Raw genomic sequence first — 15,210 nt, 5'->3', positions numbered from 1 at the left:
TGCTTTGTGTTTCCAGTGTAATGCTCTAGCTTCTACAGACTGCCTTAAAATTGTTCCCACAGTGGTAGGGCACTACTGTGAGGAAAGGAATGTAAGGTTTTGTATCTCCCTTAGGCCAGAAAGAGAACTGAATATCAAATTCAAATTTCAAGCAAGTCACGTAATTGCTACATTATAATACATGGCTAAAATCACACTTTATGGAAAACAAATGAACCTACAATGGTTTTCAGAAAACAAGCATTAATATTTTTCTTCAGGAATGCTCCAGCAGTACCTGCTATGAACAAATAAGTGTGTCTCCAATTTCCAATTTAAAAGAGCTGCATGATTTCACACTTTTCTGCCCTCCCAGTGTTTCCGAGCTGACTAGCATTAGACGACCAATCCCCAAGTCCTAGGCATCTGGCTTTCCTTGTGATTCCAGTTTCAGAAAACTGAGGTGCTGATTCATTCTACCTTCTTTTAGTACCTTCACTGAAGTGCCTAAAAAACTGTTATTAATCTAAACTTTCTCTGTAATCAGTGGATAGAGAGCACTTTCTGAATGACTCGATTTCTTGCCATTAACTAGACAGCAAGTCTAGAGACTAAATTTGTTCCCTACACTAAGAGTTGGATTTGAGTAGATCAGGGAAACACTTCTCCAAAGCAGACACTTTTCGGTCATATTTTCAGTGTTGTTTTCTCTCATAACTTCTATCAGAATTCTTTCATTTGCTTAAAGACATATTTTTATTGTCATTTCTAAAAATGTAAGAAAAGATCAATTACTTTCTAATGTATTTTCAGGAACAAAATATAATTTTTTGTTATTGTTATATTATGTTGTTGTTGATGGACCACGAAATAACGACAAGGTTGATATCGGAGACACCGCAGTATTGTCATTTAGGCTGCAGCTTTCTCTCCACAAACAAAGGAAGGACTGAATACAAGAATTTGGAGTGAGAACCTGCAAACTTCTCTTAAACATTTTCTCCAAGATGTGCAAAATTGAAGCCTGGAGTTATCATTTGACTCTCCACATTTATCCAGCCACAGAAGAAAAAAGCTTAGATCAAGAACTTGAAAGGAAATTAATAAATTCCAGTTCAGTTTTAAACAAGATTTCCAGGAAAAAAAAAAAAAAAAGGAATAAAAATACAATCTAATGTATGTTAGCAAATCAGAAGAAAGAACTGAAGCAACCTTATAATTTAGGAAAATCTAACCCAAATACAAACAAGCCTTTATCTTAACATGGTAAAAATGCTATATGAGGTTCGCCGGTATAATAACTACCTGAGACAGGTATGATCATATTTTACAGATTCTGTTTTTCAGGCCAATTTCTATTCTTCTTCAGATGCTCTCCTACTTGAACCGTAACATTTTGAACACTAGCTGTTTGTAAAACATCTTATGGTCCAATACCATCTGTGGCCCAGAGTGTGAAGGACTGGAGGAATCTAAAACACAGCCTGCAGATCACACTTATTTGCAAACTGGCACTATTACCAGATTCACACAAAAGCATGACACTATAACGCCTGAGTAAAGTGTTGCAGCCTTCCAGTTCCCAAGCCTTCAGCTCTCTAGTGCCATGCAGGGTGAGGCGTAAAGCCTTACTGGGAACCATCAAGGTAGAAGGTTTAATTTACCCTTCACTGTAGGTACATGCACCACATTCACATATAGCAAAAAAAATGTGTAACCTCATTTATGCTCATAGTCAAGGACAAGAAATTTGCTGTGAAATACACCATGATGCCATATGGGAATAGCAGCTTTTAGAAAATCAGCCATGTAGCATAAGTTTTAGCATAGTTTGCTTCCATAACTTTCTCATTACAGATCCAGCAGTACAGTGACACACAGTCTTGATTCTTTTATTGACTTTCAAACTTGCATCGCCCTGTGAAGTGGATGCTGCCAGCTGAGGCATCCATTTTCTAGGCATTACTCTACCAAAATCAACAAAATACTCAGTGGGTTATATCACTAAACTAAACATCATATATTAAAACTACAGACTGCAAGTTGCAGTGTGAAAAGAATGTGCCTTTTACACCTTTGTCAGTGTTAGCATCCTTGTTCCACTTAAACATAATATGCATGAATATATATATAAAATAAATTAGTATTTATATATTGGAGTATTTGTATAAACAGAGAAGCCTGTGGGACCACAGCAGGTTCCCCAATCACAAGTCAGCCACAACTTTGCGATGTGGTTATTGGCTGCAATCAAACAGAAAAAAATATTTCTTTTGGATTTTTATTTCATTGAAAGCTTTAAAAATATCTTGGAGCCTTAAAAAAAAAAAAAAAAAAAAAAAGGCGTTATAGAATTTTGGGACAAGTTTACATGGCTTTGTAATCAACGTATTGCCACAGCTTTATTGTTTTTAGTAACAAAAAAATAACTCATTTAAACGAAGAAAATATGTCATTCCAAATGTATAGTTAGATGCAAATTGAAAGACTCCAAATTGACTTTTATATTTCAAAGGACTGGGATTCTTTTATTCCTTTTGAAGAATAACGTGGATACATTTTCTCATCCTGGTGTGTTCAGTGTCTCAACAGAACAGCTAGGAATGATGTCAGCACATTTCATAGTTTAACAGATGCCCTGCTGTCCTATATCAGATGCTTCCACCATTTAAATGAGGAATGCTACTAGAATGCTATGAAATTTGTATTGTTACCAATCTTTGTCTGTATGAGTTTATTTTAACTTAGAATTCCTAAAAAATATTGTAAATTCTTAGCAATATTCCATATTCATTACTTGGTGATGACCTACTGAATGGATGCATCATTTTGTTTTCTCAGCTTCCAAGAGACCTATCTTATCCCTTACTACTTTTTGTCTAATTCAAACTGCTCACATATTCATAGCGTTATAAGCACAGCAAAAGTTACAGTATCTATCAACAATAAAAAAGACACTGCAAAATGTGTTTAAGGTACACTTCACTTTGATTTATGTGATACACACAGTTCTGGAGCTATGAGACTTTTACTTTGAATGTACTGCAGTTTTACACTCCTACCACTCTCTCTGGGACTGATCCAAATCCCATTTCTTCAATGAGCTTTGGATCAGATCTAGACATGCAGAACTCAGAAGTAATTTTTATTCTCTGTACGTAATGCAGATCGCTATATAGAAAATAAACACTGTATGCTCTCTCCTGTGGAAAATATATATTTGTTCTTTCTTGTTTTGCTCTTCTTGCAAGTTAAATGTAGGTCATTCAGACCGAAGGTATACGGTTGCTCTTTACGTATAGAGAAATTTAACACTTCTACAGGGCGTGAGACCAAACACTGAGCAACTGTAATCACTTGAGAAATGTAATAGCTGTGTGCTGTGTCTTACGGCTATTATGAAATGGAACTTATACCTAAAAATGAGGAAAACAGTTAGCTTTCTCCATTTATGGAGCTATGCCACAGTTATGACATAATTCATAGCCAGACAGAAAGTTCCAGTTGTATCCATAGACATTTCATAACTCAGTGTAGTGGAAAACTGATATTGAAGAAAGGCTTTTGCCAAGAAAAGTTATTCATACACAAGCTTCCTTCTCATGACAGCTTCCCCACTACACTGCGAGCAATGCTGGAACTCTGGCTTTGGACCAGCACTTTCTACACCCACGCCAAAGGTTTATGTCCTGAGATGAGGTGCTTCTAGTCCCCCGTGCTCTCCTTCTTATCCTTACTACCTTATTACCCCACAGTTTTCTGCAGAGAATTTTCTAGTTGTTTTTCTACAATAAGTTCATACATGGTGGATCTTCAGGATGTTTTCTTCATGACTGCAAGAATTTAATGATCATCTGGGGCTTGGGTGCATTTTTCAACTTCCCTTATTCTTAAACAGCTGCAGTTATCAGCAGAAAAAATTATTTGGACCATTTTTCTTTCCAGGACCAGAAAAAGGCACAAGAAGAAAAGAATAAACTAGGAAAAAACTTATGAGCAGACTCCTTACTTTTTACTGCTAAAAGCAATAGCAACAAAGCAAAACCACAAAAAACCAACCAAACAAAAACCCCACAGTTTGATCCCTATGCAAATATGACTTGCTTCTGGTATGTAGGAATCTAGAAGCATATCCAGAAAATCTTGCAGAGGCTTTTCTCAATATAAGAACATTGGCAACCATGTATACTGTATATCTTGTATACATTGGATGTATTTATCCTTACCTTTGGCTTAATTTCCTGTCCTCAGAAATTTCTTACAATAGACTAAGCCTCAGATGTCTTAGTAATCTCCAAATTCCCTGCAGTTGCAGTGTGACCCTTTACAGAGGTGAACACTATGTATTGAATAACTTAATATAAATCAGAAGAGTATGCCTGAGATAGCTTTTATATTGTATCTGGAATGCTACATAAAATAGGTACTCTTTAAACTTTTCTCAAAAATTGCATCATTCCACTGGTCTGATGTGCTTCTCAGAATACATCTAACCAAAGACATTAAAAAAATGGGCTGTAGCAGCTTGTATATATATGCAGCGCTGCCAGAGCTGCTATAAGCCTGCTGCCACATATCCCAAGAAATTACTGCGGGCAGAGTCCCTCTCCTGCCCTTCGTGCCCTGGGATGCAGGAGGAATGTCTGAGTCAGAAGATCCAACCATTGACGTTTGGACGTTTTCCGACAGCTTTGAAATGGCTTTGCAGTTCTCTACAATCCTTCACAGATGACCACGGTCAGACATGCCACAGAGACTTATTTCTACTTCTCTCTTGGCTGGATTCAGACATGTTGGTCATGGGGAAAGTCATCAGGGTGCAGTGAGAGGGGCTGCTCCCTGGGGAAGGCGCAGGGGGCTGGTGGCAACTAGTGGTCAGGGCTGTGGCCCTAGAGGGAAGGGTGTTGTGCCACAGCACCCATCGAAGCGGGCACGGGACAGTATGGGCTCCAAGTGGGCTGGAGATCCGAGCATGCCAGGATGAGGCAGGTCCATGGTCAGGCAGAGGCTGAAGAACCCAGAGGGCCCTTGGCACTGCGACAGTAGGCCTGTGGCAAGGTGGGTGACAGAAACACAAAGAAAAGACTGCTGTTTAACCAAGGAGGTAGCAGAAAGGGTTTAAGAAGCAGACGAAAGACCACATCGTCAACCTGATAGACGTTTGTGGAGTTTTGGTAGGCCTTTGACTGATTTGTGGGAATATTAGATGCATTACAATTATGCATCATAACTAGAAAATTTTAGCTTTAGTAAAGTAGAAGAAGTTGTCAAGGAAGGAAGAATGAAAAGGAGGTTGGAAGGGTGTGAAGCCATGGAAGCAGTTAATGTTTCACTTCTTGTAGGTAGAGATGGCCTCATAGTTCACCTTCAGAGACCCAGGATACCCTTGGAGGAACCCCATTTTGTTACCAGGGAGACCCCATCAGCCCAAACACGAGATGGTAAATAACGTGCCTCTCCTCACTGTATTTCTATCAATGCTGTTGTACGTTCAAGATTGGAAGAAGGATTTGCCCTGAGTCTGTGCTCCTCCAACTCTGAACTCATGCTGACACCGAGCTTCCCACCTAGAAGCACCACAAGACCTTTGCAATCCTCCTTCTAAAGCTTGGGAACTACTAGCATTTAATAATATGACCAAGACATCTGAAAACCTACATAGTTTCAAGTCTAAGATACATTTTTCTTTTCATGAGGTCCTAAAAACTGAAGCAGACATACATCTTCTACGGAACATTTATTATTTTTAATTTAATTGCTTAACTTAAGCATATTCACCTGTAAATAATTGATATGGTTATTAAGCATTGTTTAATAAAAAATATCAAGCATTATATATTTAGCCATTCATTTTGATTCTTTTTACAGAATCTAGTTATTATTATAATAGTTTAAATAAGATATGAGTCAGGCTGTAGAGCCTACTCAATGCTTTATTATTTAAATACATTGCGTGTCATATTACTGTTAGTATGAGATATTATTTCATAAAGACAGGAATTACTCACAGTCACAGAACCAAGAAGTCCAGTATACAAGTCCATTATTACAGCAAAATGTACAACTGCGTAGCAATTAAGATAAGCTGGTACACTTGGATTGAAGGGAACTTCTTTTCCAGTGATCTGTATAAAGCAAAAGAGATAACAGCCTTCAACAGTGACCTGCTCCAGCCTGTTATTCCTTAGTATCCTTTATACTTACACTATAAAACATTAAGGGACCTAAATAATTGCACAAAGATAATCTACTATCAAATTTATATACTACCTAGTGTGAGACAGAGTTTAACTCTGTGTGTGCATGTATGTTCACAGCTAAAAGAAAAAGAGAAATTACCACACTCTATAGAATAATTTGGAAAATCTCTTTAGGAAATGAATAATGAAAAGATAAATAATTTTTTTTTTCTCCTTCAAATAAAAAGAAAAACACAGAGCTAAAACATTCATTTCCTTCAGTTTCTGTTCCCATTTCATCTCCCCTATGCTTTATGACTGCTAATTTGCTAATTTAAAATAGCATGTGTAGAGTTTTTAACATTGATCCAGTAGCATTAAGAGGTCCAAGTAAATTACACAAAACTGAAAGCCTGTGCATGTTCTATTTACCACTGGGATTTCCTCAGGAAGGCCAAGTCTAGGTTTGCCTGGTCCCCAGCCTGGCCCTTTGAATATGACAGAAAGCTTATTGCAGAATCCAGGTGTGGCCCAAAACGTGTTCCAAATATGAGCCAAGGGACGTAACTGGAAAAAAAAAAGCAAGTAATTTTTCATTGTTAGTAAAATAAAATTTAATAAAACATTATATTCTATTCATTTTTAGCTCTTAAGTAAATGATTTTTCGAAGTCTATAAAGAGAATAAATTATGAATAGATGAAGACAGTCAGAAGTTCAGAAAACCTGACTGAAATAGGCAGGAGCCATATCAAGCCCTTGGTTTATGGTGAGGATTACAGTGACTCTTGCCCAGAGGAAAATCTGTCTCTCCTGTAATCAATCCAGAGTATTTAGCGGTATGTTGCATAGCTATATTTATGGTAGGTTTTTAGAAGTTGATTACTGGGACCTCCACATGACATACTCTCAATAACTAAATTCCTTAGTACCTGACTGGAGTAGATATAATTGCCCAGGCTGTGGCCACCCTTCCGACTTCCAGCCCAGCCACACCTGCAGCAGAATTTCTCATTCTTTGAGATGCCTCCTTGGGTGAATAGTCATGAAAAGCCAACGGGAACTTCAACACTCCTCAGTCCCTGAGGTTTTCACAGAGAATTTTTATCCAGCTTAAGTGAAGCCTGGAACAATAAATCTAAGAAGCGCCACACTAAGCACTTTTTCTTCTTTTTTCTTTTCTTTTCTTTTGTTTTAATGCAAAAAACTATATTCAACCTGTTATGGAGGTTTTGATAGCTGCTATATAATGCTGTCAACACAAATCATTCTGGAGTACCTTGAATACCAAAAATGCAGAGCAGATAAAAAAAGAAAAGATATTACACCATGGGGTTACTTACGAAATAGCAATATTTAGAGAAGACAAACAGATGAAATACATATTTTTGTCTGTGCTTCGCTGCGTATTGCTCTGCGTACGTCAAAATGCACATCACTGTTGTATCTCCATTGTAATTAGTTGTTAATTTTACTGTATTGTATTTCCATGATGACAATGAGCTCTGCGTATGCTCAGTGCAGGGAGTAGAAATAATTGTTTTGTAATGAAACACTGAAGAAATTTTAGATAATTTAATTGATTGTGCAATAATGCAAGGATGGCCTCAACTGCGCCTAAGAGAGGAGTTTCTTTTGAACACTGTTGAAGATACCAGAGTCAGTAACACAAACCTGCAGCATGATGGGATCAAATGAATTTACTGGATGTGTTAAGCCATATACAACTTTTGCATCTTCTGCCTCAAATGTTCCTGATGGAAGAAGAAAAAAAGAACAGTCAACAATTAAATTCAAAAGTATATATATTTTTGTCACACTAACTAAATATGAGAGAGAATACCTTTTTTTACTTACCAAATATCCTGTCCCAGATAATGAGTGTGCCGCCATAATTTTTGTCAATGCAGTAAGGATTTCTACCTATAATAAAAATGAGCTTTGAGATCAGTAATTACATATACGAGAATACCCACAACTGAATTATGAAGGGAAACCTTCATTATTAGCATCAATTTATAATCTAAAAATAATTTTAAGAGATAGCTAACCTACCATTTCTTATACATCTACAAAGTTCCTTTTTTTCTTACTAGGCTTATTGATCTTTCTACTCAGATTCAAACACAGACATCAAACATATCATACCCAAAATTTCTGTGAAATAAAAGGATTCATCTGGACAGTAAATTCAGTTCAAAATATATTTATAAAGACAAATTAAAAAAGTAAACAAAAAGTCATTTCACCAGTTTATACGCAAGAAAATATATGCTAAATACATTTATGCGCAATCATCTCATTAATGGCTTTCAGCTGTCTCTATCTTCTATGCCATATGTCTGATCCTGCCTTCGTTGTTATTTACTTCATTGTGAAGAAAACCTGATCCTTCTCTCTGTTTTCTTGGGAATGTGTTTGTATATAAGCTGTCCTAGCAAAAACATGAGCAAAGAAACATTGATTACAGATGCCCAAATCTGTGGAGATTGTCTGGAGCAACTGTACAACACTTGGTCACCTCCAGAATGATTCTGCTTAACTCCGATCAGGATCAGAGGATTAGTCTGGATTTACAGCAGAGCAAATAAGAGCAGAGAGTCTCCCTCCAGGATTACCAGTACTCGTACAAATTTTAAGGATTAGACACTTACAGCACCACAGTCTTTTTAAAAAGTCTACATAGTGCCATAAACACTTTACACGTGGAGGATATAATAAATATTAATAACATCCTCTGAACATATAACAGCATTTGAGTCTGTTTCAAATTATTTTGTTCTTCAACTCCCCTATTACTTTTTACTTGTTATCTCTGCGCACTGAATGAGGCAAGGTCATCTATGAAATCCACTTCTGTTCCTCAGACATGTTCATGACATTTTTCAGTATGCAGTAGAGTTATTAAAGCAATTTACATTTGCAGGACAGTCTTGAATGTCTCTGAATATTGATGAAATGCCAATCATCATGTACTTCTGTAAAGTCAGATTTTTCAATAATTCAGAGAGCTAAAACAAATTTCCACTAAAATGTTAAATAGTTCTTCTAAAAGGCAACCACATCTTTTTGTACATTCAGTGCTTGAATTTGAATGCAAAGGCACATTAGTGATTGACAAGTTGATGGTGTTTTAGTAGTCAGGGAAAGATATTTATATTTACAAACATTGAATTGTTTTGCTCAAAGTCTTCGCATTATTTCCTGTTATTGAGGAAATTTCTGCTCAATAATTAATATTAAATAGAAAAAAAATTTAAATTAAATTTCAGTTATTTTAAAAAGCTTTTTAAAATACTACAAAATTTCTAACTGAACAAGGATTACTTTTGAAGTAATGATGAAAACCAAAATCCTTCTGTAAAACTAATTTTACAGTACAATTTTAGTAATTTATTATTCTGATACAAATAGTTACCATAAGAAAGGACACACTGAGGAATAAGAGGTTACAGTTTTAGCTTACCATGATGAACCCTGTGATGACTGGGAGTATTAAGAATCCACTCCAGGGGCCCAAGTTTGGTGACAACCTTAAGAAAAGTAATGTTTCAATGAATTCGAAAATACTGTATAAAATCAAGAAGAATGAGGGAAAAGAGGGGGAGGCAACACATAAAGAGGATGTTAATCTGAAGGAGAATTGCATAAAAAGAAAATAATGCAATTTTTTTTTTCCTGAACCATTTCACTGTATTACCGTTACAAGAATTTTCACAAAAAAAGTGAAATTTAGTAAAATGCAAGTTAGAAATGAAGTTTCTTTTTGATCCAGCAGCATATTTTCATCTTATTTTTATTATCAGTTCATGATTCCATTCAGATCACTTCTCTCACATTTTTTACCCATATCCATTGGCACTGCTTGGGAACCAGCGTTGCTGTAAGATCCCAGTTATGTGAACACTTTACATCAGCAAATGGCTGGCACTGACCCTGAAACAAGCACTCCTTCCTCCTTCAGTGCCTTTGGCTGCTTGTTCCTTCTGTCAATACCCTTCTTTTGCCCCAGCACAAATGCAGTAACACAACAAACCTCATTAGGGAATGGATGCAAGATAAAACTAACCTTGTTTTGTTTTTCTAAATTAGTTTAACTGGATCAGTTCCCGAATCTGATCCAACATACGGTCACAAATACACTGGCATGAGTCAGAGGCATGAAAAGAAAGATGACCAGCATAAATCCATAGTGGAGCTGTGATCTAAGGCAAGGATTCAACAGCATAAAAAATCCAGCCTTGATCATTTTAGTACCAGACAAAAAAATGACAGAAAAGTGTTGATTACCATAAACTCACTCTAATGATTCAAGCTTTGTCAGGAAATGCTGATGAATTAACTTTGTATCAGCAGGGTTTATGCTAAATTAGGTACTCTCCTGTATTATGGAACCAGAGGAAGGGCAGCATTAACTTCAAATTTTGTGCTTTGGCTAGCTCAACAGAAGTGTGTGGATACCCAAACACAGTAAACATCGCTTAATCCCAAACACAAACCCATCTATCACAAATAGATGCAATCACTGGATGACCAAAAAGGATTTTTGTCCAAAATATATCCTAAAATGGTATCTATTCACTATGTCTGATTATGACCATAACTATCTTGCAATTAAAAGAGGAGGGAGCAGCTAAATAAAAATGCTTAGACTATAAGAAACAAAACCCAGAACCTATCACCTTGTCTTTGCAGAATTTAATTTGTAAATTTAATACTCGTATTGCAGAAATGGGTGATCTGTAATACAATAATAGAGATAATACTGGCAAACAACACATTAAGTAGAGAATCAGACAGTCATTACTCATGAGAACAGGCCCATTCATCTAAATAACTAAACAAACAAGGATTTTTATTCAGATTTTATTTAGAATAAAGTCCTAAAATATACCGGTTCCATTTAATTTAATTCACACTTGTGCGAGTGAAAGTAGATGTGGACTCAAAAAGTAGACACAGGACATTCTTCAGATGTATTTAATTTTTTATGAATCAGGCAAATATCACAATAAAAGGATTAAATACCTTTTGTTCTCTTTTGTCTTTAAAACAGCTAAAAGAACGAATTAATAAGTAAAGCATTTCTGTAATAAAAGTAGTATAGAAATGAGCAAATTCTTCAGATAGAGAGAACTGTAATGTCTGGAGGTTCTGTCTCAAAATCCTGCACACAATTGACTGGAAAAGCAGAAAACTGGGACAAGTTTGTTTTGTTTAACTTGGAAGCCAAGGACAACATAAGTAGGACCATTTGTCTTTCTCAGTTCCCCCTCAAAAAAAAAAGTTCAATCGTGAAACAACCACCTAAAGGTGAGAAAAGATTAATTATTTATTCTAGTGCCATTTCCCGCCTTTCTCAAGCAGAAAATCCCACTGTTTTAAGCTATGTGAGATGTGACCGCTAAATTATTTTAATCCAAGTCAAATGTCTGGGACTGAACTGCAGCCCAGCACCTGAGAGAGCAGTGATTTATCTATTTGACCACACCTAACTTTGATACACTTGGTTTTAATGTATTTTTAGCTCAGTATTTTAACAATTTTTGTAAAAATAAACTAAATATGTGCTATGAGAGCAGAGAATCACTAAAGAATAGCGGTCTTCACTTTTAGCCTACAGGTGGATTACAATAAAATGTCTTCAGAATGAATGCCTTCAAGTCTTCAATATCCAGCTGATTAAATTAATGTTTTAAAATAAAAATTCAACCTTTTGAAAGTCCATTTAATACATCAGTATGCTAAAGCACAACTTCATGTCTTGGGGCTCCCTAAGAACCTCAGGAATCTGCGTAAAATTTTAAATAAATACTTGTGATTAATCCTAGAGAAAGTATTTTCTTTGGAAAATGAAACCTCTCTCATCCTTTAAAATAGTCTTTTTTGGGGTGGTGACATTTACAAATCTGCTGAAATATCTTCTCTGCAGCATCATTAGTGATTGATGGGTGAGCCTACTTTGATTCATCATTCAGCCAAGGTTACCTTCATTGCAAAGGCATAATAGCCACACGCTGATGGAAATATCATCTGAGATAACAATTATAACCATGTGACTTTTAAGATCAGAGGTGGTACAGAACTCTGTACCTGACCAAGCAAAAAATCTAGCATGCTGAAATTAACAATCCATAAATCAACACTTTGGCTAAAACACATCAAAAATATTTTTTCACCAGATATTCAAAATGGTACAGGGTGCTATTTCTAGAAAGTCCCATTGCTATCGGTAAGTTCACTTCTCTATACTCAGCATGTTTCTAAATCAGAAAAAACCTGTTGTCATTGGAACACTTTCGGTGCCAAAAATGTTATAAATATTTTATAAATGTATATTTTATAAATATGTCCATATACCATTCAGACAAATAGAAACCTATCACCTCTGGAAAGCTGAATTTTGAAGGCTCCTGCAGCACCACGTGGCAAAGAACATAATTATTTTGTTGAATTTTGTTGAATTTTTCTGTGTTCTACCATTTTACCATGGGCAAAACTCCTACGAGCAGATCTTTCATCAAAGTAAATTCTCAAGGCGAGGATAGTAAAACAATTTTTGCCAGGCAAGATGCTAACCCTGTCATGTCAGGCTGACAGGAACTTACTGAAATCACAGTGAAAGGAGTGAAGTTTGTAGGAACTGACTCGTAACAAAATTTAATGTGGTTTAACGGCAGCCCACGTTCAAAAGTATGCCTACCAGGCAACGGAGGGGAGAAAGGCAGCGGCAGGTACTCTGCCTACCTGTCTGCCTTTCAACTGGCAGTCTACCCTCGTTTCTGTGCCTTTACTGTGGCCAGATATTTTCCTTAGAGAACAGCAATGTATGGGAGCACCCAGCCAAACCGGTTTCAGAGCACAATAGGTGAGATGCAGGGGGTTGTCATCCGACTCAGCTTCATCTCCGCCTTGCCTTGTCTATGCAGAGATAACTTGGGGGGAGCTGCAAAAACGGCTCAGCCCGGGGTTGTCTCAAGATTGCATCACAATAAGAACCGAAACCGAATGGAGCCTTAACTCCCTTAACAAATAAAATGCCCTGAGTCCCATCCCACCACTAGTCCCATGACTTTGAGTGCTAGACATCACAAAATTGGCAACAGAGACTTGGCCATCGCACCACCAGAGGTAAACATCCCAGATAGTGTAATCCACTCAGGCATAATCCTGCACCCCCCCAGAATTAGGAAATATAAACCGCAAGGTTTGAGGAGGAAAATGGGGGTAATCTTCCAACGATACAGCTGGCCTGTAGGAGATTCGTCCCCCCCCTTGTCCAGGACGCTGTACAGGGTAACTTCCCAGGGATTGAGCGACCTTACCTGAGAGAAAGGGTAAGTGATAAAGAAACATACGTATGGTATATGGCATGCTATTAAGATCGTGATTTGTGCACTCTTTTAAGGTATTAATATCTAGCGCGCTTGTGGTTTGTGTTGTTACTTTTCGGGATCACTTGTAGGTTGCAATAGTGTATTCCGTGAATTGTTTTTAAATTGCAATAGTGTAATCGCCATTGTACACATAGAACTCGCAATAGTGACGTATTGGACCTGTGAGTGAAGTCCAAATAAATTGTTAATTTGAACCTCTCAGTGAAGTCCTTTTTCCCGTTTCGTCACAAGCAAGTGCAAAGGAGCTGGGAAGTGCTCACGGCAGAGGTAACCAGGCTCACGCTGCAGTCGCAACCACTCACCAAAGCATATACATCGTGAGGTCTCAGTCATTCAAGACAGCAAATTATTTTCAGCTTAAAATAGCTTTGTATTCCAAAACCGACTTTTTAGACTAAGATCTTTCACAATTTTCACATTTCAGGAAAAAAAAAATTAAAAATTTTTAAAAATTACAAAATACATGTGATATGAATATCAGAACAGCTCAGTTTTTGTGGCTTGTAATCAGGATTTTCATTAAAAAAAAGGTTTCTGCTATTATGATTTTAGTATGCAGTAGAAAGTTTTGGTTTAAACCTTTCTACTGGAAAGCAGTTTCAAAATTAAGAAAAAAATAAAAATAGGGGAAATGTCATTATTCAATGTTGTACTTCAAACCCTATTTCATACTATTGGAAGGAGAGTCTACTTGTGAATATAGAATATATTTTCCTTTGTATAATCATGTGGCAGTCATTTTGGCAATACAGAAAAATAGCTACCAATGCCCTAAAAGTTGAAATACCTCAACTGTTGTCCAGCAATGAATAACATTGTCTGTATTTTGCCCAATATGGCTGGGGGCTTTATGCTTGTCTTTTTTTCTCTGATACAGATACCTGCTGCTGAAAATCAACTCCTGTCTTCAGTTTTTCCTCTCTCAATTAACATATCCTGTGCACCTCAACTCCCATGCCAGTGACCCACAAATGAACTGCAGCAAAAGTCTCTTCCTGTTTGCTTGCTTTATTTTTTAATATCTCATAGCCACAAAAATAATTTTTCACTTACCAAAACCCTTACAAATGGACTCAATAAACTACCTAGGAATTGGATACATGGGTATCTTATGTATACCAGTTATAAAAGCTTTGTCAGATGTCTCCACAAAACATGTATTCCTTTGTGCTTTCTTCCTTTTTTTTTTTTTTAAACAAACAACATATTCCCTCCTTTGTACTTGGGCATCGCTGAATAATAAAGCAGAATTACTGACAATTACTTGAAGCAATTCCACAAGCAGTTTAATAAATAAAGCCGGCTAAAAGCTGCATGCTGAGAAACGGTTTCCATACATTTCTGAATAAAACATGCTGGAAGTGAAATCTTCACGTATAATGAGAACTAATTTTTTTTTTTTCCCCCTACAATAGTAGTTCCTATATAAAGATGTTTCCTTTGTGACAGCAACCCCTAGCCTGAAGGAAAAGAACACTATGCAATATCTCTTGCGGCATGTAAGCACCTCCGTTTGCGGTCTCCGAGTTTGTCAGCACCAAGGGAAATCTTTATTGCCTGGTACCTGCACCACTTCAATGTAGTTCTTGTTTAAATAATGAGAAAAAATCGTGACATGAAATCCAAGGGAAACTTTACATCTTGTGTAACAACTCC

General features: G+C 36.7%; 1 protein-coding gene across 2 annotated transcripts in view; it reads right to left on the bottom strand.

The window, feature by feature from the left end:
• AGMO (alkylglycerol monooxygenase) overlaps positions 1–15,210 on the bottom strand; it is a 192,515-nt gene that overhangs the window by 81,989 nt on the left and 95,316 nt on the right. For both annotated transcript variants that reach the window (XM_074150588.1, XM_074150587.1), the window contains 5 exons: positions 9,624–9,690; positions 8,015–8,080; positions 7,832–7,911; positions 6,591–6,725; positions 5,988–6,104 (listed from right to left, as the gene is read on the bottom strand). In XM_074150588.1, the coding sequence (XP_074006689.1) occupies positions 5,988–6,104; positions 6,591–6,725; positions 7,832–7,911; positions 8,015–8,080; positions 9,624–9,690 (465 nt within the window). The remainder of the gene's footprint in view (positions 1–5,987; positions 6,105–6,590; positions 6,726–7,831; positions 7,912–8,014; positions 8,081–9,623; positions 9,691–15,210) is intronic.

The sequence above is a fragment of the Numenius arquata genome, chromosome 7 (assembly GCF_964106895.1).
Source record: "Numenius arquata chromosome 7, bNumArq3.hap1.1, whole genome shotgun sequence".
Lineage (NCBI taxonomy): Eukaryota > Metazoa > Chordata > Aves > Charadriiformes > Scolopacidae > Numenius > Numenius arquata.
Note: the sequence above shows the minus strand (reverse complement) of the source record. Positions and strands in the feature narration are given on the sequence as shown.